This window comes from Petaurus breviceps, unplaced genomic scaffold (genome assembly GCF_028583685.1).
Source record: "Petaurus breviceps papuanus isolate PSGF00001 unplaced genomic scaffold, PetGlider_PUasm1.0 90763, whole genome shotgun sequence".
Classification (NCBI taxonomy): Eukaryota; Metazoa; Chordata; class Mammalia; order Diprotodontia; family Petauridae; genus Petaurus; species Petaurus breviceps.
Genome location: NW_027187340.1, coordinates 7,842,855 through 7,869,287, shown reverse-complemented (window position 1 = coordinate 7,869,287; position 26,433 = coordinate 7,842,855). Strand labels below are relative to the sequence as shown.

General features: G+C 37.5%; 1 protein-coding gene across 1 annotated transcript in view; it reads left to right on the top strand.

Annotated features, from left to right (window-relative positions):
• Positions 1 to 26,433, top strand: part of CCDC141 (coiled-coil domain containing 141) — a 298,856-nt gene that overhangs the window by 93,071 nt on the left and 179,352 nt on the right. The window contains exon 7 of the mRNA XM_069068555.1: positions 3,941 to 4,057. Within this exon, the coding sequence (XP_068924656.1) occupies positions 3,941 to 4,057 (117 nt within the window). The remainder of the gene's footprint in view (positions 1 to 3,940; positions 4,058 to 26,433) is intronic.

The following is a 26,433-nucleotide window of genomic DNA, read 5'->3' as shown; positions in this document are numbered from 1 at the left end:
GACTCTATCATTGCTGAAGAGGGTTTGCTATAGACACCAAGAGAAAGGAGAATTTAAAGTTATACTCACCCTTGTTTTGGGGAGGATATATTCCCAAACAAGCTGAAATTATTGCCTACTTCCACACCAGTGTTTTTAAGGTTGAACCAACTCAGCAAGTCTCTTAAGGATACATGAAGACTTGACCTATTTCTCTCCATCATGTGTGTAGTGCAAAAATAGTACCAGGTTCTTGTTTTTTTTTCCCCTGGATATTTGTAACTCTGTTGTGATTAAAAGAAAAAAAAAATCAACCAACCATGCACCAGAGAGACATATGGAGCTACTAACAATATGTTTCATGTAAAGTCCTTTTATTTTATCGTTGGTAAAATTTGGTTTTATTATACAGGGGGAAAAAGAACACACTTCAAAGCCTCATTAACCACTTTGCCATTGTATTGAAATTTAATTAAATTAATGATCTTCTTTGCCTTTATCCAGCCTCTTCAATAATTCCCCTGTTTGTGATTTTTAAATGGGTTCATGGTATGTTTCTTTGTGATAAAGGGTTTTTTCTATTATTAAAATTAGAGAAATTAATGAACCCTTTTTATGTCTGTTGATGGAAAGAAAATCTCAATGACTTTAACTTAATACACATTACACATACCAAGTTGTTTAAATGGTAATGTTTTTTTTTTTTCTCAAGAAGTTAAAATTAGAATGGGTATCTTCTATACTACTTTAGTAAACTCTTTTATCCAGCATGGGAGGGAGGAATTTAATCTCTTTAACCTGCTTTACTCCTTAACCTCCCTAGGACTTAGTTTTCTTAACTATCAGGAGAAATTAAATTAAATAATCTCTAATCATCTTTTGATCCTAAGGAGATGCTTAAAGATTTTTCGGTAATTTAAAATCATTTTTAGTATCATCAGTTACATCCATTGGGTACACAGTAAATGGGATATTTAGCCTGGAAAAGGGAAGACTTTGGGGAGAGCATATTCAATACATTCAAATATCTGAAAGGTTGCCATGTGAAATAATAGTAAAAATAGCATTTATTTGGAACTTTAAGGTTTACAGAGCACTTTACACCTGTTGACTTGTTTGATCCTTACCACAACTCTGTGTGATCATTGTCTCCATTTTACAGATGAGAAAATTGAGTTAAGTAACTCACCTAGGGTCACATAGCTAGCATCTGAGGCAGGATTTGAATTTATGTCTTCCCGGCTCCGAGTCCTGTACTCCAGGTAACATCTAGTTACAGGAACAGACTTGTTTTGCTGAACCCCAAAAGATATAATTACTAGCAGTGAAAGAATTCTTCAAAGCAGTAAGTTTAGACTTGCTATTAAGAAAATATCTCACGGGGCGGCTAGGTGGTGCAGTGAATAGAGTGCTGGCCCTGGAGTCAGGAGGACCTGAGTTCGAATCCAGCCTCAGACACTTAACACAAAAACTAGCTGTGTGACCTTGGGCAAGTCACTTAACCCCAATTGCCCTACTTTCCCCCTCCAAAAAAAAGGGGAAAAAAAAGAAAACATCTCACAATGTGAGCTAACCAAAAATCAAAGAGGCTTCCTCAGGAGGTCGTGCTTTCTCTTCACTAGAGGTCTTCAAGGAAAGGTGTGAGGACCACTTTTGGGAAATGTTGTAGAGGGAATTCTTATTAGAGTGGAATAGATGCCCTTCAAGATACCTTCCAACTCTGAGATTTTGTGATTATATGGTAGTAAGATTTGGCAGAAATTCTGTTCAATAGAGATGTCTGGTTGAAGAATGCTGGATAAACTATCTTGTAATGAGAGCAAACTATTGTTTACTTTACAGCACTATTGTTAAAGGGGTTGAGATTTCAGGCAGACCCTGGTAACTCATCATTCATTAGTTTGCTGCCTAAATAAATAAATAGACAGATAAATAAATAAAGCTGGGACTCATGGAATCATTGATTTAGAGCTAAAAGAAACCTTATAGGTCATCTTAGTCAACCTTCTCCACTGATACCCAGGTAAGAAGTAAGAAAAGATATGTGGAATGACTTGCAGTGAAGTTTCCCCATTCTGAATATCATATATACATTCTTAATACTTCCTTGTATTTTGTAACTAAGTTCAGTATTGTTTCCCTATATATGTATATGTGTATATATATATATTTTATGTAAGTCATTCTGTATTTCAAGGTAATGTGAGAGCTATCGGGTATTAATACAATTGCTTGGATTAACTATTGAGACCAAATTAGAGGTGTTTCTAGTTTGGGGAAAGGAATGGTAGTGTTAGAGGTAACAAAGGGTTAAGTTTCTACAGAACTGCAAGAATTGCTGAAACAAGACTACTGATAAAATATACCAGACAGTAGCCTTGGGAAGAGTTGAGGCAATAGCCTTGGGAAGAAATTGGGTTCCCAGTTCCCAGAGAACTCCTAGATAATACTAAAAATGAAATAATGCAGAATAAAAGGAGCTGGCAGCAGCAGGTGGATTTGACCAGTCAGAAAACAGACAGTGGCCTTGGGACATTAAGGCCCAGATAAAGACACATCTAGGTTGGACTGAAGGGGGTTCAGTATTCTGAGGTTGTTGCTGCACTTGCATAGTGGACCTCATGTATTATGTATGTTATCTAACAAGATTAGAGCCTCATTAGTAATAATTAGGTTAATGTTTGGGAGGGGTGGGTAATCCTTGTCTATTTAACCCAGTTTCTGCTTCTGTACTTTGGCTTCCTCTCCCTGTATATTTTCCAGTGACTGGACTGCCCGCTTCTTGCGAGATTCTAATAAAACCTTCTACCTTCACTTTGAGAGATCTCCAAGTAGTCAATTTGGGTTAGGGTTTCCATATCCCACACAGAGAGAAGACTTTAGCTGTGAATTTACCCAACTTTATTTAATGCACATAATGTTTATTTTACTGGAGGGGCACAAAAAGAAGCTAGTTTCTCTCTAGGTCAACCCTATTTTCTACATGTCCCTAAATGAGTCTATAGTCTACTTTCCATGGACCATAAGGATTCAAATATAACTTGTATCTGCCCTTGGTGACAAAGATACAGAATAATCTCTAAGATTTCTTTCCTCTAACATGCTTTGATTCTGTATTTTCCTCTGATAATTGAAGGTTGACCAAACCATGCAGAGTGATTGGAAAACAGGGTGAAATCAGATAATTCTCGTATTTTCCTGAATTGAGATTAGGTTGTTGCATGACTGGTATCATTTGAATAGATGATTAGTTAATACTAATATCACAAGACCCATGCATGCCACATCATGGCCTCATTTAAAGAGTTGTAGCTTCTTTTGGAGTTCTCTATCATTTGTTTTGCTTAAACACTACACATGAGATGTCCTACTTTTTACATCAAGTTGAAATGAGTGAATCATTCTATCATTTATAATTTAATGAACTTTTTCAAACCACACCATTTATTTTCTGAGTATAGATTTCCCAGGAAACATAGCAAACCCAATAGTCTCACATTGGCTTTTTATAGTAGAAAAGATTTTTCTACACAATGCTATTTGATACTGTCATAGGTATCCGTGAAGCTGCTCAGATTCATCATTTCACATGTGAAAAAGAATACAATTTTACAGATGCCTTTGTTTTAAAAGAATGTATGATTTATATACTGCTTGGGAACATATCTTAGTCCTTCCTTGTTAGAGCTGAGATGGGGTTGTTTTCTTCATGGCGTGTCATCTCCCCTATTGATAAATCATTTTCAAACTTTTCTAGACTTTTCCCCCTTCACCTGAGCAGGTGGTGTTTTATATGAAGACAAATGAAAACCTGCTGATACTGATGCATGAGATAAGTTTAAAAGAGAGATTGGATTCGTTTGGAAAATTTTGAAAGGTTGAGGAAATATTTCTAAAATCTTACCTTCTTGCACTGATCCTTTGGAATGTAATCTCATTGTTGTTATTATTCTCCCTCTAGGTAACTTGTTGGTTTCAGAAAACCATAAAGGATTTACAGAAGCAGCACCTAGGTTCATCACTGTCAGAAAATGAAGAATTAATTCGTAAGCATAAGGAGCTGGTATTAAAAGCAAAGGTAAGACATATATCTTTGAATTTTTTTAAGCTGATAAATTGTAGATGGGCTGCAATCTGTACTGGTGGATGGTGGAGAGAAAATGTTTTTCCCATAGTGATGGAATTACAGGTCTTTGATATAAATATAAAAGTTTTGAAAAAGGTGTTAATCTCAATCTTCCTTTTAGGATGAGTATAGATGACAGGAAAATTCATATTTTCATTCACTATTAATATCTAATAATAATATTTGTATTCTACTATAGGATTAGTTAGTTTATCATCCTGTGTTCCGGCATATCTTGTCTAGTAGCTAGACATTTTTCTTCTTGTTACAGTATCATTGTGACATTGATTTTGTCCTTTTCTATTACAGAAAAAAATTGCTATTGCCTATTACTTTCCCCCATTTCCTTTTCTTCTTCAGTTTCCAAGAAATTATACATACCAGTTCATCCTTTTTATACTATGTGGGTTGTTGTATTGGAGTGGGAAGGAAAGGAGAGACAGATAAGATTCTTACCTCATGTAATAGTCATGGGATCAATAGGTATTTTCAGAAGTACTTTGTAGGGCCTCTGTAGTGCTTTAAAGATAAGAATGATCTTTCTCAGTCAATCAAGTGGGAGTTATGAAGACTTGATGAGTATCAGCTGAAGCAACTGGTAATGTTTAGCCTAGAGAAGAAAAAAAAACAAGGGGAAAATCATTACTGTCTTTAAGTATCTGAAGGTCTACGTTTTGGAGGAACGCTTCCCTTTTCGGTTCCACCTACCGATCTCCCTGGCTTCCTTTAAGTCCCAATAAAAATCCCATCTTTTACCAAAAGCCTTCCCCAACACCTCTTACTTCTTATTAGTGCCTTTCTTATGTTAATTCTTTCCTATTGATGCTGTATATAGCTTACCATACATACATTTGTTTGCAGGTTGTCTCTCCCATTAGATTGTAAGCTCCTTGAAGACAAGGGTTGTCTTTTTTCTCTTCTTTCCCCAATACTTAGCACAGTACTTGGCACATAATAGGCACTTGACAAATGTTTATTGATTTATTGATCAATTATTCCCTTTGACCCTAGAGGATCTAGTTAGAAGTGATGCTTGGAAATTGCAAAGAGACAAAAAGAAAAGACAAACAAAACTCTTGATTTCTGGTAAAGCAAAAGAAATCCCCATTTTGACTGTATTATAATACATATATGCATATATGTAGGTATTTGCATACATGCATATATACATATACACCATGAGTTCTTCACTGCTATGTCAGAAGAAGGTAGGTAGCTTACTTTATCATCAGACCTCAGGAATTATGATTGGTCATTGTATAGATCAAAGTTCTTAAAGCTGCCAAAGTAGTTTGTTGTTATTATATAAATTATTCTCTTCATTCTGCTCACTTCACCTTGTATCAGTTCATCTAAGTCTTCCCAGTTTTCACTGAAACCATCACTTCTTGCAATATGACAGTAATCCATCCATTTACATACCATAATTTGTTTAGCCATCACCCAAATGATTGCTACCCTCCCCTTTCAGCTCTTTACTACCTACCACAGAGAGCTGCTATACATATTTCTCTTTTTACGTATTGTTCTCTTTGACCTAGCCATTGTATCACTGGGTTAATGGATATGCACAGTTTAGTAACTTATGGGGCATACTTCCAAACTGACTTTCAGAATAACTAGAATAATTTCACAGTTCCAACAACAAGGCATCAATATGCTTCACTATAGCCCATCCAATATTTGTAATTTTCCTTTTATCAACTTTGTCAATATGATGGGCATGAAGTGAACCTCAAGAGTTGCTTTAATTTGCATTTCTCTAATTGTAAATTTGGAATAATTTTTTTTCATATGATGTTTTTCTAGCTTGAATTTCTTCCTTGGAAAACTGTTCTTATCCTTTAAATATTTATCAACTGGGGACTAGCTCTTTTTTCTTGTAGATTTGAACCAATTCCTTATGTGTATTGGTAATAAGACTCTTCTCAGTAACATTTGCTACAAAGATATTTTCCCCCCAGTTACCTATTTTCCTTCTAATTTTAACTGCATCTAATCAAAATTATCCTTTTTATTTCCTATGATCCTCTCTATCTTTTGTTTGGTGATGAACTCTCCCTTACCCACAGATCTGACAGGTACATTTTTCCATGCTCCCGTAATTTACTTATGATATTACCCTTTATGTCTAAATCATCTATCCTTTTTGACTTTATCTAGGTATACAGTATGAGATGTTTGTCTATGCCTAGTTTCTTCCAAACTGCTTTCCAGTTTTCCCAGCAATTTTTGTGAAATGGTGAGTTCTTGCCTTAAAAGCTTGGATCTTTGGGCTTATTGTGTCTTCTGTGCACTGTCCTAGGGTGTCTCCACCAAGGCCTGAGTACAAGGAGTAATATGATGTGGCTGGCACATGCTGCCTCCTGTCTCTCTTCAGAATGTCTGTCTTAGTGAAACTGGTTTGACTGCCTGGGTCAGTATTTGGTGGTGTTGTTGGAAGGGTCCTTATTCCAAAGGAGGTGCTCCTCTCCATGGTGGCTGAAGGAGCCTGAATGGAAAGAAAGGTTAATGGTCTCAGTATTCTTACTTTCTGGCCAGAGCCTACCAAATGGTGGCCAGTAAGGATCCAGCAGGCAGATTGAAGCTAGAACTTTATTCTTATCTCCAACTGTCTTCCTTTTGTATCTTCTTAGGGGAACTTTACTGAGGCGCCTGATTCTATAATATAAAGTCCTTAACAAGTGAGTTGACTATATGGGAACTTTCCCTTTATCTTTGACCTCTTTATGTTAAATTCCTGGGATTTTCTTTAGTTCAGTCATTCTTCAGTCATGTGTGACTCTTTGTGACTCAATTTGACATGTCCTTGGTAAAGATACTAGAGTGGTATGCCATTTCCTTCTCCAGCTCATTTTACAGATGAGGAAACTCAGGCAAATAGGATTAAGTGACTTGCCTAGGGTTCCACAGCTAGTAAGTGTCTGAGGCAAGATTTGAACTCAGGAAGATAAGTCCCCTAGGCCTGGCACTCTATCTGCTGAGCCACCGAGCTGTCTTAGTACCACTGTGGCTAAATTAAAAGATATGGTAGCTTTGAGAGTAATATAGCTTCCCCATTTCCTTCTTTTAACCATAGTTACGTTTGTTGTTGCCTTTTCTTAAATGGTCCTATCTTTTCCAGAGGGGCAACCATGCAATGGACAAAAAATTAGACCTGGTGCCAGGAAGACCTGGGTTACAATTCCACTTTGAATACTTACTAAATGTGCGAAACTATGGAAATTACTAAACCTCTGTGAGGCTCAGTTTTCTCATCTGTAAAATCAGGGGGCTAGTCTTGATGAACTTTAAGGTTTTTTCTAGCTCTAAATCTCTGAGCCTATGACTCTGGATTGTCATAGCCACCATACTTTTGCAGTAGGGAAAGGAATTCAGCTAAGGCATAATAGGTTCTACTCCAACTTCTCATTTTAACTTTCTACAGATATTTATTTTAATGTAAACAACTAATATGTGGGGGGGTTTTCTTCATGTTTTTTTCCACCAACATCTTCTGATTTAGAAATCATTTCATCCCATTGACATTTACTATTATGGCTATTAGGTTGTCTGTTTTAGCCATCATATCCTATTACAATCTTATGTCTATTTCCCCTGTTCCACTGTTTAAAAGGAAAAAAAAAAGAGGAAGGATGTAAGCACTAGTTATTTGTAGTTGGAATAGTGTGATCACTGATTCAGTGGTACAATGGTTAGTGCTCTTGGCCTAGAGTTAGGAAGACCTGAGTTCAAATCTGGCCTCAGATATTGTGTATCCTTGGACAAGGCACTTTAATCTCTCTCTGCCTCAGTTTCCTCAGTTATAAACTGGGGAAAATAATAGCACCTAGCTATCAAATGAGATAATATTTGTAAAGTGTTTAACATAGCACCTGGCATATAGTAGGTGCTTTTAATAAATCCTTGTTCCTTTACCTTTTCCTTCCCCTTTTCCCTCCATAGCCTCTCTTCCTCTAAACCAAACACATATACATTTTTTTTTCTGTCTCCTTCCAATATCCACCCTTCCTAATTGTTTGTATAAGACCTTTTTAATTTAATGATAAAAATCATCCATTTTATATCTCAGCCCTTCCTAATCAAAGAAGGGTTTTTGTTTTTGTTTTTCTTCTGATGCTTCTTTCCCCAAGTCTACTCTCTCTTTTAAATCTTTCTCCTCCTCCTTATCAAAATCCAATTCCTTATTAATTTTGTCACTGCTGGAAAATGCTTAGCAACCAACTCTTAAGGGGGGAAATGTATGGGTGACACCCTTCTAAGATTATTTTTTTTGGTAACATGAATGAAGCATTTATTAAGCACTTACTATATACAAAGCATTATGCTAAACTCTGAGTAAATAAATAGAGTAACAATAAGACAGTCCTTTAAGGAGCTCACATCCTAGTTGGAGAAATAACACATGGAAGATTGGACACATTTTTAAGTTTAATCTGCAGTATTAACATTTTCTCAATTACTTTAAGTCTAGACAATCAATGAAACAATAAATCACCCCCTGATTCTGAGGTATAAGTGAAAATTTACACTGGAAATTTAACAACTGTCTCTCTTAAGCTCCTCTGAGATGTCCCAGCTTAGTTCTGACCTCCTTCCTTCTCACTGTCCCCTTACATGGTTTAAATAAAATTGAGCTCTATCAGATTCCCCACTCTGCCCCTCCCCCATATTTATGGTTCTAAAGTTTTTTGATATCTCATAGACATGTTAAAATAAACATTTCCAAAACAGATCCCCCTAAGACTTACTCATCTTTCAAATTTCTCTATTGCTGAGTTCTAGGGCATCTTCAGCAGAGCCTGAGAACAGGCAGTGATTTGATCTGGCCGGCACATACTGCCTCCTGTCTTTCTTCAGGATGTCTTGGTCTTTTAGTGAGACTGCCTGGGCCAGCATTTGGTCCTGGTGGTGGCAGAGTCCTTACTCCATAGGAGTTGCTCACTGCCCTTGATGATCATTGCCATCTTTTCAGACACCCAGGTTCACAGCCTTATTATGTTCATCCTTGACTTATGACTCTTTTTTTTTTGTTTTGCTTTTTTTTTGGAGGGCAGTTGGGGCTAAGTGACTTGCCCAAGGTCACATGGCTATTTTTTTGTGTTGACTTATGACTCTTATATCTAATCCATTGCAAAATCTTGCTTCTCTTTCCATAACAACTCTCATATGTGTTCTCTTCTCTACACTCAAACAGTCACCACTCCAGTTCAGACCCTTATCACCTCATGCCTGGACTATTGCAAAAGCCTCTTATTTGATTTTCATGTCTCAACTCTCTCCTCTTCAGTCCATTCCCTACACGGCTGTCAAAGTGATTTTTCCAAAAGAACAGGCCTGTCCACATCACCCTTCTACCTAACAAACCCCACTGGTTTCCTACTATCTCTAGGATCAAACAGGAACTTCTCTTTTGGCATTTCAAGTGCTTCCCAACCTGATTCTTTCTTACCTTTTCTAGTCTCCTTACACATTATTCCCTTCCACAGTCTATAATCCAGTGACACTGGCCTATTTGCTGTTCTGTACACACTACATTGCATCTCCTATCGCAGTGTCTTTGAATCGATCATTCTCCATGCATGGAATGCACTCCCTTTTTACATCCACCTTATGAAATCTCATTTCCTTCAAGACTCAGTTCAAGCATGAAGTTTTTCCTCTTCCTTCAGTTGAAGTAGTATGCTTCTTCCTCTAATAACTTTGTATTCATTTTGTATCATTTATTTGAATACTTACAGATGTACATATTGTCTGCTCCTTTAGAATGAAAGCTCCTTGAGGACAAGGACCTATTAGTTCCCTTTTGTCTTGGTATTGCCACTGCCTAACACAAAGACTGGAGCATATTAGGCTCTTAGTAGATCCTTAATTGTTTGATTGAGTTGCTTTAATGGATTTGTAACTAGTTATTCCAATCAAATTGCTTCTTTCATAGACACAATAATAGATACATTAGAAATAATAATCATGGGGGCGGCCAGGTGGCACAGTGAGTAAGAGCGCTGGCCCCAGTGTCGGGAGATCTGGGATCAGTTCTGGCCTCCAATACGTGGCACCTACACAAAAATAATAATAACTGGCCGTGTAACCTTGAGCAAGTTACTTAACCCCAATTGCTTTAAAAAATAATCATTTGAAAGTGATATTAAAAAGTCATTTTAAAAAAGATATAATAAACATATCATTAAGGGGAAAGTATTTGGACAAGTTTCTAAATGTGGAGGAATGATTCTAATTGTCTTCTACGACCCTTTCCCAAGCCTTATGATTTTTTTTTAAAGCAATCATGGTTAAGTAACTTGCTCAAGGTTACACAGCCAGTTATTTCTGGGTGTGGTGCTAAGTATCTGAGCCCGGATTTGATCCCCAGGTCATCCCGACACTGGAGTCAGTGCTCTTTACTTGACAAGCCTTATGATTCTATGGTTAGTATTTTAAATACTTATGAAAGGATTAGTGCAGGAATGAGAGTTTTTTAAATGATATTTAGTGAAGGCTAATTGTTAGAAAAACTATTTTAGATAGGTGAAGTTTATTAAGGTAGATTTCTACAAGTGAGTAATAGTAAATAATGAATATGTAGTATATAGTGAATAATGAAAATATCTTCAATTGGTACCTTCCTGTGCAACACATTTAAAATTAATCCAGGCAGGAAACTAAGACAGTGTTTTAGGAGTCTGAGTGGTGCCCTTGAATTTAGAAAGTTCCCAGACTTGCTAAACACAGACATTGGTGATCCAGGAATGTAAGGAAGCCACTGGCTCTCTTGGGTCACCACCTAGGTTTTCAAGATACTAATAAAATTTTAAAGTTCTTTTCCCTCATTTTAAATTAATAAATTTCCCTCAAAATCTTTTTTCCTTAAACTTATTTTAAATGATGTTAACCACACCTTTCCAGTGTTTTATATAGATGGTATTTATTTCATAATTTTAAATTTAAGTATCTATTCTTCTATTCCCTTTATCTTCAAATATCTTTAGGAAACTAAGTGATCAAACAAAAAAAAATTAGGCAAATTGAAGACTGTCACACTCTGCTTACTTTAAGAGACAACACACAATTTTAGCAATACTCCTTTGGCATAATTGTCAAAATATTGAAAGCATAAATAAACTCAGGCCAACCAAATACTAATTATTTTGTAATCAAATAAGATTTCCATCTGCTTCCTCAAATAAATAATCACTGACATCTAAAAGGCAGCAAGACCAAGAAATATTTAGTGCACTAATGTATGCACTACACAGGAATAAAAGAAACAAATGTTCATAGATCAAAGAAGACCCAAAGCAATGAGTAATGTAGCACTCATTTCAAATTAAACAAAGATCTCCATGATGGGATGCAGAGTTGTCTGCCTCACTCTCTTTAGCAGCTGGAAAAAGAGAAACAGAATCACTAGGGAGAACGAGAGACACACAGTGAGAGAGGGTACAATAAACAAAGAATCCCCTGGGATAGATTCTCTACTCTTTATGTACAATCATGGAATTGGATAGGATGCAACCAGAGCAGCTCCTTTCAAGTAGGATGGATTTAACCAAACTACTTTTGGTAAAATAAGTATTTATCTTCTCAGATATTTATAATAAATCAATAATTATTTTTGAGTACTCAATATGTACCTAGAATAATATATTCAAGACACTGTGTTTGATTTAAAAAAAAAGAGAAATGCAAGATGGAATGACTACCTCTTACTCTTACCGCATGATCAGTATACCCAGTTTTTCATCCATCCCTCTCTGTGATGACATCCTTTACAATGTTTCTCTGATGCGATTCTTGTTTGATTGTGTTGTAGCTCACCAAGAGCTCACCAAAGCTGTGTGTGTGTGGGGGGGGGAGGTCCCTTCATTTCTTTCCAGCCTAAACTCCTGACTTTTTCTCCTTTTCCCTAGAAACCTTTTTATCCTGGATGCTCTTTCCATTCCTGGAATTCACACATTGAAAGCATCCTGCCCCTGCAGCCTCTCCCTCTGATTGAATGCTCCTGGCAGAACCTTCCTTTAAGTAGGGTGGCCAGATCAGCCATATCTCATTTTCCTCCAGGCTTCACTCTGAATTTTCTCTACCTTGCCCCCGACTGGGTACCTTTTCTCTCCACCCCACCCCCACCACCCAAGGGTCCCACTTTTTCAGCTTCTTTGTGTTACCTTCTCTCACAATATAAGCTCCTTGAGGGAAGGGGCTATCTTTTTTTTTTAAGCAATTAGAGTTAAGTAACTTGCTCAAGGTTACATGGCCAGTTATTATTATTTTTGTGTAGGTGCCAAGTATTGGAGGCCAGAACTGATCCCAGATCTCCCGACACTGGGGCCGGCGCTCTTACTCACTGTTATTTTGTGTGGGTGCCAAGTAACTGAGGCCGGAGCTGATCCTGGGTCTCCCAACACAGGGGCTGGTGCTCTTACTCACTGTGCCACCTGGCTGCCCCTAGGGTCTATCTTTTTTGTATTTGTATTTCTAGCATTTAGCACAGTACTTGACACAGAGTAAACACTGAGTAAATGCTTGTTAACTGACTGTGAATACACACACGTGTGTATATTCCTTTTATCTAGCCATGCTTTGTTACCAAGTCTTGCCAGTATTAACTGATTTTTATGTTATGATTTAAATGCCTCAAAGTTTACAAAGTACTTTAAATACACTATCTCAGCTGATTAAAAGCAAAGTACATCCAGCATCAGGAAATTTCAAGCACAGAAATGATCTTAAAGTACACCAAGTGACCACTGCTGATTTGCACATCCCACTTTCCTTAGCAATGGAAAATTGACAAATTGATCCAATGGCCTGGACATCAACTCAGTGTCACATTACCATGTGACTAGGGAGTTTTGGGGTTTTGCACAGGTTCCAAGTATTTTACAGGATGGTGCAAGAAGTACTTTGCTTTTCTGGTTTCCGGGAACAGTGGCACTGTTCCCATTAGATCCATAAAGCTTATTGCAGAAATGCCCTGCCTGAAGTGTATGTTGTGTTTCTGATGTGAATGATATGAGAAGAAGCTACCACGAACAGGATGCTGCAAATGTGTTGTAGACAAGTGAACTATTCCCAGGCTGATCCCTTCATCCTAAGTCAAAGCTTTAAGGGGCACTAGGGAGACTTTCATTTGCTGTTGTATTTTGTTTGTACTTAGACATGCAGGCAGATGAGTATCCTAGTTGATGTTGTAAAAAGTGGCATGAGCTCATATTAAACACCATTAAATTCTAGACAAGGCAGGCTGTTTGCTTTTGTGGTTGTGTGGGGCACAGGAAATGGGTAAGATATCTCAGAAGGGAACTGTATATTTTCCCATGTACACAGTAAGCAATTGCAGAGCGGAACTTTTGTGAAAAATACAGAGAAGCTAATTTCTCTGCAGCATCCTTGAGACCACTTGTATAGGAGAGCATGGTTTATTTTCCAAAGGGTTCCCATTGTGATTGTTACTATAAAATGTTTTCATAGACTCAGATCCTGTTAGAGCCAGAAAGGCCCCTAGAGAGTATCCAATAATAGAATTCTAGCATGTGAGAACTTGAATAGAACTAAGAGATAATATAGTCCAGTCACATGTTTATAGGTGACAAGCCTAAGTCCTAGAGAGTTGAGTCAACTTGCCCAAGGGCATGTGATCAGTGGTAGAGCTAGGGTTTGGGCTTAGATTTCTGGACTGCCCACCTAATGTTTTCTCTCCTACATACTTTTTTTTAAGTCTATTGTTGTTGTTAAGTTGTTTTTCATTTGTGTCTGACTCTCCATGACCCCATTTGCAGTTTTCTTGGCAAAGATACTGGAGTGGTTTCCTATTTCCTTCTCTAGCTCATTTTACAGGTGAGGAAACTGAGGCCAACAGGGTTAAGTGAGTTGCCCAGGGTCACACAATTGGGAAGTGAGTGAGGCTGTATTTGGACTTAGGAAAGAGTCTTCCTGATTCCAGGTCCTTCACTCTATCCATGTCTACTGTGAGATAATTTTGACTCCTTTTCGAGCTATATTATTCATAGTGTGGGAACTGGTTCGCAGTAGTCATCATATCCCCAAAGGAGGATTCCAAGTTTGGCAAATGTGAGCTTGAGGTGGATGATCTAAAATGGTAAGTAAGAGCAGATGTTAAGTTTAGAGTCTTCTGTGTACAGGATATGCAACATTTATTAACTTGATTCAAATCAACAAATATTTACTCAGCACCTGCTGTTATCATAGGATCATTGATCCAAAGTTGTCAAGGACCTCAGAAGTTATTTAGTGAAATACCTAGGTGTCATTGTGGACAAAGGGCTGCAGTAGGGGTCCTTCAGAAACTAGCCATATTACCCTGGGCAAGTCATTTAACACAGGGCAGTCTCATTTTCTTCATCTGTAAAATGGGGATAATAATAGTACCTAACCCATGGTTGTGAGGTTCAGACAAGATAATGTATTGTGAAACACTTTTGAAACTTTAAGACATTATGTAAATATATAGTGGCTATTTTACATAAATGGCAGCTAGATGGTACAGTGAATATAGTGCTGGGTCTGCAGCCAGGAAGACTTATCTTCCTGAGTTCAAATCTGACCTCAGACATTTATTAACTCTGGGACCCTGGGCAAGTCACTTAGCCCTGTTTGCTTCAGTTTTCTCATCTGTAAAATGAATTGTAGAAAGAAGTGGCAAACCACTCCAGTATTTTGCCAAGAAAACCCCAAATCGAGTCCCAAAGAGTTGGACACAGCTGAAAAAAATAACTGAAAACAGCAACAAATTTTACATATAAGGAAACTGAGGCACTCTTCTCTTTTCTCCCATTGTTTGTTTATTTACTATCAACATTCAGTTCCACAAGTTTTTGGAATTTTCTCCTTCTTCCCCCTGCCTCCCCCATGGTGGCATGTAATCCAATATACATTCTACACATACCTTCATATTAAATATTAGTCAAGTTGTAAAGAAGAATTATAACCAATGGAATGAATAACGTGGAAGAAGAAACAAAACAAAACAAAATGAAATGAAAAAGAGAGCAAGTAGTTTGCTTCAATCTGCATTCAGACTCTGTAATTCTTTCTTTGGATGTGGAGAGACTTTTCCATCATGCATCCTTTGGAGTTGTCTTATAACCTTGCAGTGCTGAGATAAGCCCAGTCTATCAAAGTCAGTCATCACAGATACGATGTCTGTAATGTGTACAAAGTTCTCCTGGTTCTGCACTCCTCACTCAGCATCAGCTTATATGTCTGTCCCGATTATTATGAAGTCCGTCTGCTCCTCCTTTCTTATTGCACAATAGTATTCCATTACATTCATATTCCACAACTTGTTTAGCCACTCCCCAATTGATGGGCATCCCCTTGATTTCCACCACAAAAACAGTTGCTATAAATATTTTTGTACATACAAGTACTTTTCCCATTCATATGATCTCTGTGGGATACAGCCCTAGAAGTGGTATTGCTGGCTCAAAGTGTACGCACATTTTTATAGTCCTTTGGGCTTAGTTCCAAATTGCTCTCCAGAATTGTTGCATCAGTTCACAACTCCACCAACAAGGCATTAGCATTCCAATTTTCCCACATCTCCAGCATTTATCATTTTCCTGTTTTGTCATGTTAGCCAATCTGACCAGTGAAATGTGATACCTAAGAGTTGTTTTGATTTGTAGTTCTCTGATCAATAGTGATTTAGAGCATTTTTTTCAAATGCTTATAGATATCTTTAATTTCTTCCTCTGAAAACTGCTGAGGAACTCTTCTTGATGCTGAGAATATTATTTAAAAAAAAATCTTCAAAGAGTTAATCTAATCATCATATAAGAACAAATTTTATTTAACCATATTTTTTTTGCTTTTTTTGGAGAGGGGAAGGTAGGGTAATTGGGGTTAAGTGACTTGCCCAAGGTCACACAGCTAGTTTTTTGTGTTGTCTGAGGCTGGGTTTGAATTCAGGTCCTCCTGACTCCAGGGCTGGTGCACTATTCACTGCTCCACCTAGCTTCCTCTTAATCATATGGGTTTACAATTCAGAATTACATATCCAAACTCCAAAATAAGTAGTTTAGGAGCTAACCTTAAATTTGTATAAATATGTGAATATACACATATATAACATATAGATGTATGTTTATATATTTATGTATACTATATGCATTTATGTGTTTTATCTATATCTGTATGTCTAGGACACACATAATATATATGGGGGTATATACTTGTTGATGTTAGAGAGAAGATTCCGGTTGCAGATAGAGTTTGGACTAGATAAGTCTTTGAAGTCCCTTCCAACTCTGTGATTCTCTTATCATGGAAAAGAATATTACCAACTGCATTTTGTGCTGGTAAAACTATATCTAGACTTTTGCATATCATTTGGGTAACCATGTTTTGAGAGCAGAATTGCCAAACTAGAACGAGCACCTTGGAGGGAAATCCAAATAATAAATATTTGGAAATCATGCATTTGATGCATGGGTGAAATATCTGTTGACATCCCACCTGGAGAAGAGAAGACTAAGAAGGGACAGAATGCTTTCAAAAAATTATCTTAAGGGCAATTCTATGGATGTAGAAGTATACCTTTTCTATTTCAACCAATAGGGTAAGATAGGAACAATGGATTGAAGTTATAGAGAAGGTAATTTTTAACTTAATATGAGGAAGAATTTCCTAACCATTCAAGGCATGCAGCAATGGAATGAGTTCGCTTAGATGTTAGCATACCTCCAAGCTGGATGGATGGACCACCTCCCAGTATTGCTGTGGACGGGCTACCTTCATTTCAACATACATTTATTAGATGAACTTTAAGGCTTTTTTCTAATTCTAAGATTCTGTTGATAGGCATGGTTTGATATATGATATCAACCATATTAAGAAATACCATTTGTAAAAATGGTCTTGATTTATCCTTTCACAACTATAAGGTTGGGTAATTTCAATATTTTTTTCCAACCCTACCATCTCTGATTCTGAATTTATCTTATACCTGGCTAGTTCTGGAAAACTATTTGGACATCCCCAAGAAGGAAAATGAGATTTTTATGCAATGAAAGACAGAGTACTGGAAAAAAACATACCACCAACTATATTGTACTGTAATTAAGTGGAAGTATTATGGCAAAATTTCCATGTTTTAGTGCATTAGTACCTCTTCCTAAGCAAAGGATATGGTATATGCTGGGAAGAATACATACACAATAAGCCATATTGCATTACAGTATATTTGTGTATTCATATAGGTGGAATAGTGGATAAAGCACTGGGAATATCTAAGTTCAAATCTGGCATCAGACACTTCCTAGTTATGTGATCCTAGGTAAATCACTTAACCCTGTTTTCCTCAGTTTCCTCATCTGTAAAATGAGGTGGAGAAGGAAATGGCAAACCACTACAGTATCTTTCCCAAAGAGAACCCCAAATGGAATCACTGCAAATTGGACACAGCTGAAAAGCATAGAAACAGAAAAAAAAATTTTCTTTAATATCTACATATTCCCTTCTTCCTTCAATGTGAAACACGCAAAGCCTTCCATTCATGGCTTTTCTATGTTTCCTCCCTGCTCCAAAGTGTTCTAAACTGAAGAAACACATTTTTACTTGTGTGTTTTTGTGTGTTTTGTGTTGGGAGGATGGGAGAATATAAAGAAGGATAATGTTATTCCTTTGAATGAGGGGCTTAACAGAAAGCACCAAGGTGGGCTTATTGGCAGAGTGATGTATATGTATGGGCATGTGCATATACATGTGTGTATACATGTGTGTGTGTGTGTGTGTGAGTGATGGGTGTGGGTATTCAGAGGTTGGAACGGAGAGGAGGGAACTGCAAGTGTTTTTAAAAAGGCTATAACATAGAAATAAAGCACCAAGCTGGATATTCATTACTGAAACCCATATAAATCATCTGGTAACACAGAGAGAGCAAGTGTTTTTGCTACCCACAGCCAAATCAAGCAGCAGGGAGCTAGTTAGTATTTCTTGTTAGTCTACTAAGCAAGTACTTTAAAAATGAACTTTTAAATCGCTTATACTTCTATCTTAATGGAGTAAGTTAAAAATAAGAAATGAATCATCTTCCATAACTTGATAAATATGATTGTCTTATTCAGCATATGCTGAAACAGTTAAAAGAGTACCACTTTTGTATGTTAATAACTCATATTGAATTATAGCTGTATTACTGACTGAATGAAAAATGTTTTCCCCTTTATATATGTAACAAATGAAGAAATAGCAAGGCAAGGATGATTACAATCCACTCTTTGCTTTATGAACTTTGGGTACTCCCAGGGAGTATCATAAATCAAATTAATGCTTCTGAATCTTGAATTCAGCCTTTGGATCCCAGGATGGTCAGTAAGATTTTTTTAAAATATGTAAGCAGATATGTCCCTCTTATCTTCTCAAAGGAGACCTAATTGTTCCTTTCTCTATGCAATATGAATTTAGTATGTATCTGTAACACCAGCTATTTCTGCAAGGCTGGTTGGCAGGGCAGGATTTATGTGTTGAGAGAAGGAGAAAGTTTGGGACGTGATCAGGTGCCAGAGAACAGAGAGAAGCCCTTTTTGGTAACAGCATGTACTGCATTTGACACAATGTGAGTGTGATGAAAAGATATATTCCCAGCAAGGCCAAAGAGTTTTACAAGGAGGTTTGTTGGAGGCTGTAAGCTCCTCAAAATTAGCAATTATGGCACATTTTCAGACTGAAGATTAAAAAAAATAATTTAGTCATGTCTAAAGCAGTAGGCCTTTATGTTATGTTTTAATTAGTAATTCCCACTATGGGCAAAGGTCTGAAATGAAACACATGAGGATAAGACAAGGTTATGAAAAGGAGCAACATGGAAATGACCCAACTAACGATATGCGTAGATCTTGGGGGTGATGGTCTTCAGGCCATGAATGTAGAAGAAAGGAGATCAGTTGTGTTTTTGCATAGAGACTATTCTTAGACTTGACACATAGATTCATTAGTGTCCCCCCCTAGTCAATGTGTGAGAAAACTGGGATCCCATTTCCTCTATAACAGGGTACCTTGATGATCCAGGCAGTGACCTTGGGTTTTATAGCAAAGAGGCAGGTTTTTGTTCAGGTATTTCTGATTGGTTCTTCTCTCTGATGTCACAGGTAAGAATTAATCAGTGTGAGACTACATGGAAGTTTCTGGAAAAGTCATGGAGATGAGTAGAGGGGTAGCATCTATTAAGTAAGAGGAGGCAGTATGTATGAATGAGAGGCCATAAGCAAGTCTTCTGGATCTCAGAGAGATTTAAAAAGAAAAGAGGAAAGGAAGGGAAGGGAAAGGGAAAGGGAAAGGGAAAGGAAAAGGAAAAGGAAAAGGAAAAGGGAAAGAAAAGGGGAAAGGAAACCAGAGAAATTTCTTGGCCTATCATATCAAATGTAAGTTCACAATATGTTGGAGATAATGTATGATAAATGGAATTCAGAACAAAGTTTAAAAATTGAATACAATTAAACTTCATTAATTTGAGCTAATTAGATTGATCAGTGAAAAATCTCAATGAAAAAATATCTTAAGTAGAAGTATTTGCTTTATTACTTTCCTGTGTAGAACTTGTATGCTCCTGCTCAGTACCTCATGTGAGATAGATACTCCATAAAGATTTGTTGACTGAAGTTAATGAATGAAATTTTCTTCTTCTTGAGAGTGATTGAAAAAATTTGTAAGAAGTAAAAAGGGGAACTGCTTAAAGAGATGGATGTGTCTATGCAGGAAACTCCCTGACAAACTAAGACTTTAAAAAGGCATGTGGAGAAGCTGGAGTCAGGGGAAAGTAATTAAGTATAAATTAAAAAAAAAATTAATATAGTCCTATAAGAATTATATCAGGAGCACTGGAAACCAGAGTTCAGGCCAAAAATCAGTACCAAGGACAATCAACAGGGTGTTTAAGCTCTATTAAAAATACCAAAGGACCTAAGAAGGGTTCACACACCTTGCTTGAGGTGGATGGGATAATGGAGGACATAGAAGCAACTGAATACGCCTTTACTTTCTTCTGTTTTTCTCTTTAAAGAGGAATATCTTTCACACTGAGCATGGTCATGGAACAAAAATGGTTAGTAGGGATTGGAAATCCAAGAAAAGTGAGGAGGCGTTTGTTCAGGCAACAATATGGTTTAGCCTCTTTGGACGGCTTCATGGAACACTACAACTGGCAGATTGAGGAACTAGTGGTGGTGAGCCTTGAAGGATCATAGAGGGAGGATGCAGTAGGAATAGAGAAGGACAAATCTGGTGATGAGACTCTCCAAATTTAGGTAACTTGGTGCTCTATAGTCTCTGAAAACTTCTTATCACACCCTTTCATGCCCACTCTGTTCTGCCAAACTGGATTGCTATTCGTTCCTTCCCTAGTACTTTACTATCTCAGTCCTCTGCACATTAGCACAAACTGTCTAGCACATCTGCAATGAATGTTCACTCAGAAGCTTCACCTCTCAGAATCTTTAAGACACAGCTCGCATCTCTTCTATAAAAACTCCCATGATGTCCCCTAGTTGTTGATGGTCTCTCTCTACTTCAGTTTACCTTGTACTTTGTCATTTGTGTACATGGTATTTTCCTCAGTAGAATAAAAGCTCCTTGAGGCATGGACTGTTTCATTTTTTTTTCATTCTTTGTATTCCCAGCATTTCACCCAGTGCTTTCTCTAAGCACATGCTTAACAAATGTTTGTTGAATCACTTCAACAGATTAGATACCCTTCCCATCCTTGTACTAACTATAATTTTATAAATTTCTCTCCAATTTCTATCTAAACTATTAATAAAAATGTTGAGCAGAACTGGGCCTAGAACAGAATTCTTGTGACTCTCAATTAAAAACCTCCTTCCTGATTTATAGAAATCTATTATTTGATACCCTTTGGGTGACATAATTTAATTAGTTACAAAGCAACCTAACTTTATTATCACTGAGTCCACATATTTTTATATCTTACACTAAATATCATGAGAGACCTTGTCAAAGGCTTCACTGAAATCCAGGCAGGCTCTGCCTATTTCCTTGACCTATAAATAAGTTTGTTAATGCAGCCAGAAAAGGACATGAGGTTAGCTTGGGAAGACTTGTTACTGAATGCATACTGTTTTCTAGTCATCACTGCCTTCCTTCTAGATTACTGTTATATCATTTCTTTACCTTCTAAAATCTATATTTACAGGCAAATTCAACTGCTCTTTAGCTGTGAACTAGCAAGTATTTTCCACATTAACATTTTATGTTATTCTACTCAAATATGCAGTGTAGAAAATACAATTTGAAGATAACCATATTTATTTCCTTTTCTCTCCTGTGTATGTTTTAGATAGGCTCTCCATAAGAAAAAGGAGAGGACAATAATAAGATATCTGTTATTTGGGTTAAAATACTTTTAAGTAGTCCTAAAAGATCTGGAATAGAGATGGTTAACATCAATGGCTGAAATGAAACAGAATATCATTGAATTTCAGTTATTCATGCTCTCTAACCTTCATTACCACACATAATCAATTCTGATCTGGCTATATAAACAGAATACTTATAAAGTCCCTGAAAAACTATAAACTTTAATACTCAGGGATAGAAGCAAACTATAAATGGTATATAGAAATATACTTTCTAATGTTTTAATATCATACAGTTCAAATGTCCAAGCTCCAAGATAAGAACCATCTTCCATGATTCATCATTTAATCCGATTTTCCAACTCATTGCAAATATTTTCCAGTTGCTGCTGAGTGATTTCCTAAATTGGATTTGTGATCTCAGGCCCAAGTTCTCCCAAAGAATGTGATTTTTATTAGTGAACAATAGTTTTCAAAAGACTCCAGAAAATAGACCCAAGGAAATAGGTCAAGGTGAAGATGTGTAACGTATATAGCTATTAAAAGTAAAGAGTAAAGAAACACACACACAAATATATACACATGGAAGTTTTTAAAAGTGGCTTAGGAATTGAATAGATTAGAGGACTAGAATTTATAAACCCACTGCCACAATTATGAATATTTCAGGGTGATAAAGAGATCAGAATTCTTGAAGCATGCTGGGAGAGTGTGAGACAAAGCACCAAATTACTTCATCAAATAGTATTTCCCTGAACCTAGACTTTTGAACTCTCCAGAGGAGTGAACTTGATTTCATAGGTTTAGAAGCAGACCTACCTTTGTGGTTAGAGAGTGAAAGAACATTTGTGGGTATCTGTCCCAGTCCTTTGATTTTCTTTTATGTTACTTCCCCCTAGATCTGTCACTCATTTGCTGGATGATCAGGAATCATCAAAATTAATTCATCTCATCCTTTATCTTTTAAAAATGGATATATTTCCTTGGAAATAGTATTTGTTAGTGTCTTAGAACCGATAACAGGAGCAACTCCTGTAGAGACATTGACACATGAGAACAAGACAGCATTTAAAATCGTCCTGGTTAGTCTTTGGGGAATCTGTGCCCAGAAATTAGCCATTGTCAATGGCTCAGTTGGAGTAGTTGAGACCCCTAGAGATACAAGGGCACAGGTGCATAAACAGGCTGGAAGTAACCTCGCATACGGCACACCTAGCCTAGTGCTGCTAATTAGTGCCGCTTTCTGCCCTAGGCCGGGCAAAGTCATGGCAAGTGTGTAGCAACCAGCATCAAGGAAGAGTCTAGAAGGAGTGAGGCACCATCCCCTTTCCCAATTTGCAGAGAATTCAAAATTCTTCTCTAATTGTGTATATAATTGTATGCATCTATTATAGATGTATTTTGTTTCGGCATAATAATATCCTGTTCCTAAATATAGTACTTTTCCTTAAAGACAAATAAGCAAATTAGACAACAAATATCATTAAGCAGATTCATTGGTTAAAACAAGACTAATAAAGCATGTAACATTTTGTGCTTATAGTTTACCATTTCTTTTTTTTTTTTCTTTTTTGGAGTGGGGAAGGTAAGACAATTGGGGTTAAGTGACTTGCCCAAGGTCACATGGCTAGTAAGTGTGTCAAATGTCTGAGGCCTGATTTGAACTCAGGTCCTCCTGACTCCAGGGCTGGTGTTCTATTCACTGTGCCACCTTGCCGCCCCCTAGTTTACCATTTCTTTCTTTTTTTTTTTAAGCAATCAGGGTTAAGTAAGTTGCTCAAGGTTACATGGCCAGTTATTTTTTTGTGTGGGTGCCAAGTATCTGAGCCTGGATTCGATCCCAGGTCATCCTGACTCTGGGGCCAGTGTTCTTACTCACTGCGCCACCTGGCCGCCCCTAGTTTACCATTTCTTAACAGAGAGGAAGGAAATGTGTTTTAAAATCAGTCATCTAGGACCAGCATTGATTATTGTATTTTATCTAAATTCTGTTGTCTTTTACTTTTGTCTCCATTTCCATCATTCTAAGTTGTTCTCTTGCTTCTGCTTTCTTCCCTATGCACCAGTTCATATAAATCATAAGATTATAGATTTGGATCTTGAAAGGACCTTAAGAGTTATCAGATCTAACTCAGTTATTTTGCGGTTGAGGAACCTTAGACTGAGAGAGGTTAAGTTACTTGTCCAGGGTCACAGAGTGTCTCTGGTGGGATTTGAACTAGGATCCCATTCCAAGTTAGTATTCTTTCTTATATTGCACTGCCTCTAGTTTTCCCCATGTTTATCTGATTTATTCACATTCTTCAATCCCTTCAGTCCCTAAGACACAATGCCATTTCATCATCATTTCATCATATTCCATAATTTGTTTAGTCAGATCCCAGCCAATCAATGGGCACCCACTTTGTTTACAGTTTTTAACACAAAAGCCACAGCTACGAATACTTTGGTGCATCTAGACCCCGTCTATCACTGTATGATTTGCAACAAGGAGTCTCATAAAGGACTAGCTGGAGGAACTTCATCTAGGATGCATTTATTGGGTGGCTTGGCACTTGTCTTGTTTTGGGTTAGAGCCTGAGGCAATAACCCAGGGGAAATCTATATTATTCTTACATTCATGGGAAAACAGATTCCCCCTTCTGGAGTGACAGGAAGAAGTTGGAGGACTTGTCTGAGTTAACTAGATTTCAAGGAGCAGTCATTGCTAAAGAGAATTGGTCCTACATCGGATAATTTGGAACTTCTCCAAGAAGATGACTCTGAGACCATTTCTTTGTCTCTCTTCGCTGAGGAAAAATGCCCAGAAAAGAAGACCCTCTTGGCCTTTGTGAAATTTCCTATACACAAAAATGATTTCCGTGGATCTTATTTTTTTGTAGATGATGTTAGAAGAACTACTATATTTGGATGTTTTGCCAGCCATGTGACTTTCACATTTAGCCAGCTAGGTAGCCAAATTTTTAAAAAGATTTGCAAGGCATTACTCCTTAGAAGTCTCCTGATATTTGAACTTGTTTTTGGTTCCAAAATTCTTTTCCTAAAGGTATGTGAGAAATGTGGAAAACTACCATGAAAGGTTTGCTTTAGCAAATCAAGCTCACATCATCTGTGATGGTTACTAGAAAAGAAACCATAAATGAAGTCTGTTTCTTATATGTGTTTTATCTAATTTAGACATAAAATGAGGGCTGAATCTGAAGTGTCTCAAGGAAGACATTAAGCTAGTCTCCAAACAATAATGACATCTGCATTAGCACTCCTCAATTCCTCTGTCTACATTTTTATGAACAATTTGCTTTACTTGTCTGTTCCTATAATAGACTTCCCAATTAAAAGCAAATGCCACTTTTTCATAGCACATAAGTTAGAAACAATCTAGTTAGTTATAGGCAAAATATGTATAAATAATATTGAATTTTTCCTCTTAGCACTGAATGAATAGGCAAAATGGTGGAATTCACTTGTTGGTGTCCATAATCTGGACCTAACTAACTCCAGTTTAAAGATCAGAAAACTACCTTCACTCATTTAAAGTGACATTCAAATTTAGCCTTTCTGAAATGCTTATAATTGTACACACACACACACACACACACACACACGTGTATATTCTTTCTTAAGTTGCTGGATTCAGAAATTAAATGATATTAGGTGATTTTAGATCTTTTTTTTGAGGCAATCAGGGTTAAATGACTTGCATAGGGGCACACAGCTAAGGAATGTCTGAGGCCAGATTTGAACTCAGATCCTCCTGACTCCAGACCTGGCTTTCTATTCACTGTGCCACTGAGCTGCCCTGGAATTTTGGATCTTGAACAATGTAGAATGGAAATTTTTCTGTGAAAGTATATGCCTAGTGTCACTGGAGTTAAACAGCCTTTAGAACCCTCTTGCCTCTGATAGCACAGTCCAATGTACCAAATGTACACCAATTATGGTGTAAGAAGTCAGAAGATAAGATGGCAGAGTTCGGCGGAGTAAGAACAAGACTTCCGCTGGGCTCTGGCTCCCACCACCTCCAATTCATGTAAAAGGTGACTCTGAACAAACTTTGGAGCTACAGAACCCACAAAATGACACAGAGAAGCTAACCTCCTGCTGAGGACAGCCCGGCAGGAATCGGCCAGTGCAGCACTCTGGGAGTCAAGGCCAACCCCCCACCCTCCCTGTGGCTGAGGTTTTAGCCTCAGGGCAGGCCTGATCAGCCAGCAGCTGGAGGGACTTCAGATCACCAGCAGCTGTGGCAGTTTCCAGAATTATCAACCCATAGATGCTAAGGACAAAGTGATAGGTAAGTGAAGTATGGACTTTGGGATCCAGTAGTTTGGGAGTGGGTTGGCCTTTATCCCCTAGAGGAAGAAGCTGCTGAGATACCCCGGCCATGGGAGCTTCAGCTCCTGGCCTGCAGACTGCAGGGGGACCAAGCGACCAGTCTGAGGGGTAATTGCTCTTGCTTTAACCTGCTTGGATCTGGATTGCAGTCTAGGACGGAGTTCCTGGGGTGTGTGACCAGCTTGCCAGGACATGTGGAGGATTCAGAGAGGGTGTCCAACTAATACCTTCAGCAGCTGAGAAAACCCCAGCATTTGGTATGAAGCTCCCCTGTCTGGTAGCAGAGTCCTACTGTGGCAAAAAGCCCAAAAGTCAAGTAATTGAATGGCAACATGAGTAAACGAGGGAAGCAAAGCAAATAGAGGAATCCAACATTAGACTCCTATTTTGGGGACAAAAAGGATCAAAGCATGGAACAGTAGGAAGACAGTGAAGTCAGAACTCCTGAACCAAAAGCTTCCAAGAAAAATACGAGCTGGTTACAGGCCATAGAGGAGCTTAAAATGGATGTTGAAAACGAAATAAGAGGAAAAATTGGGAAGAGAAATGAGAATGATGCAAGAAAATTATGAAATGAGAGTTAACAACCTGACCAAAGAAAATAACACCTTAAAAAATAGATTAATTCAGATGGCAAAAGAGGCTCAAAAATGTGGAGGA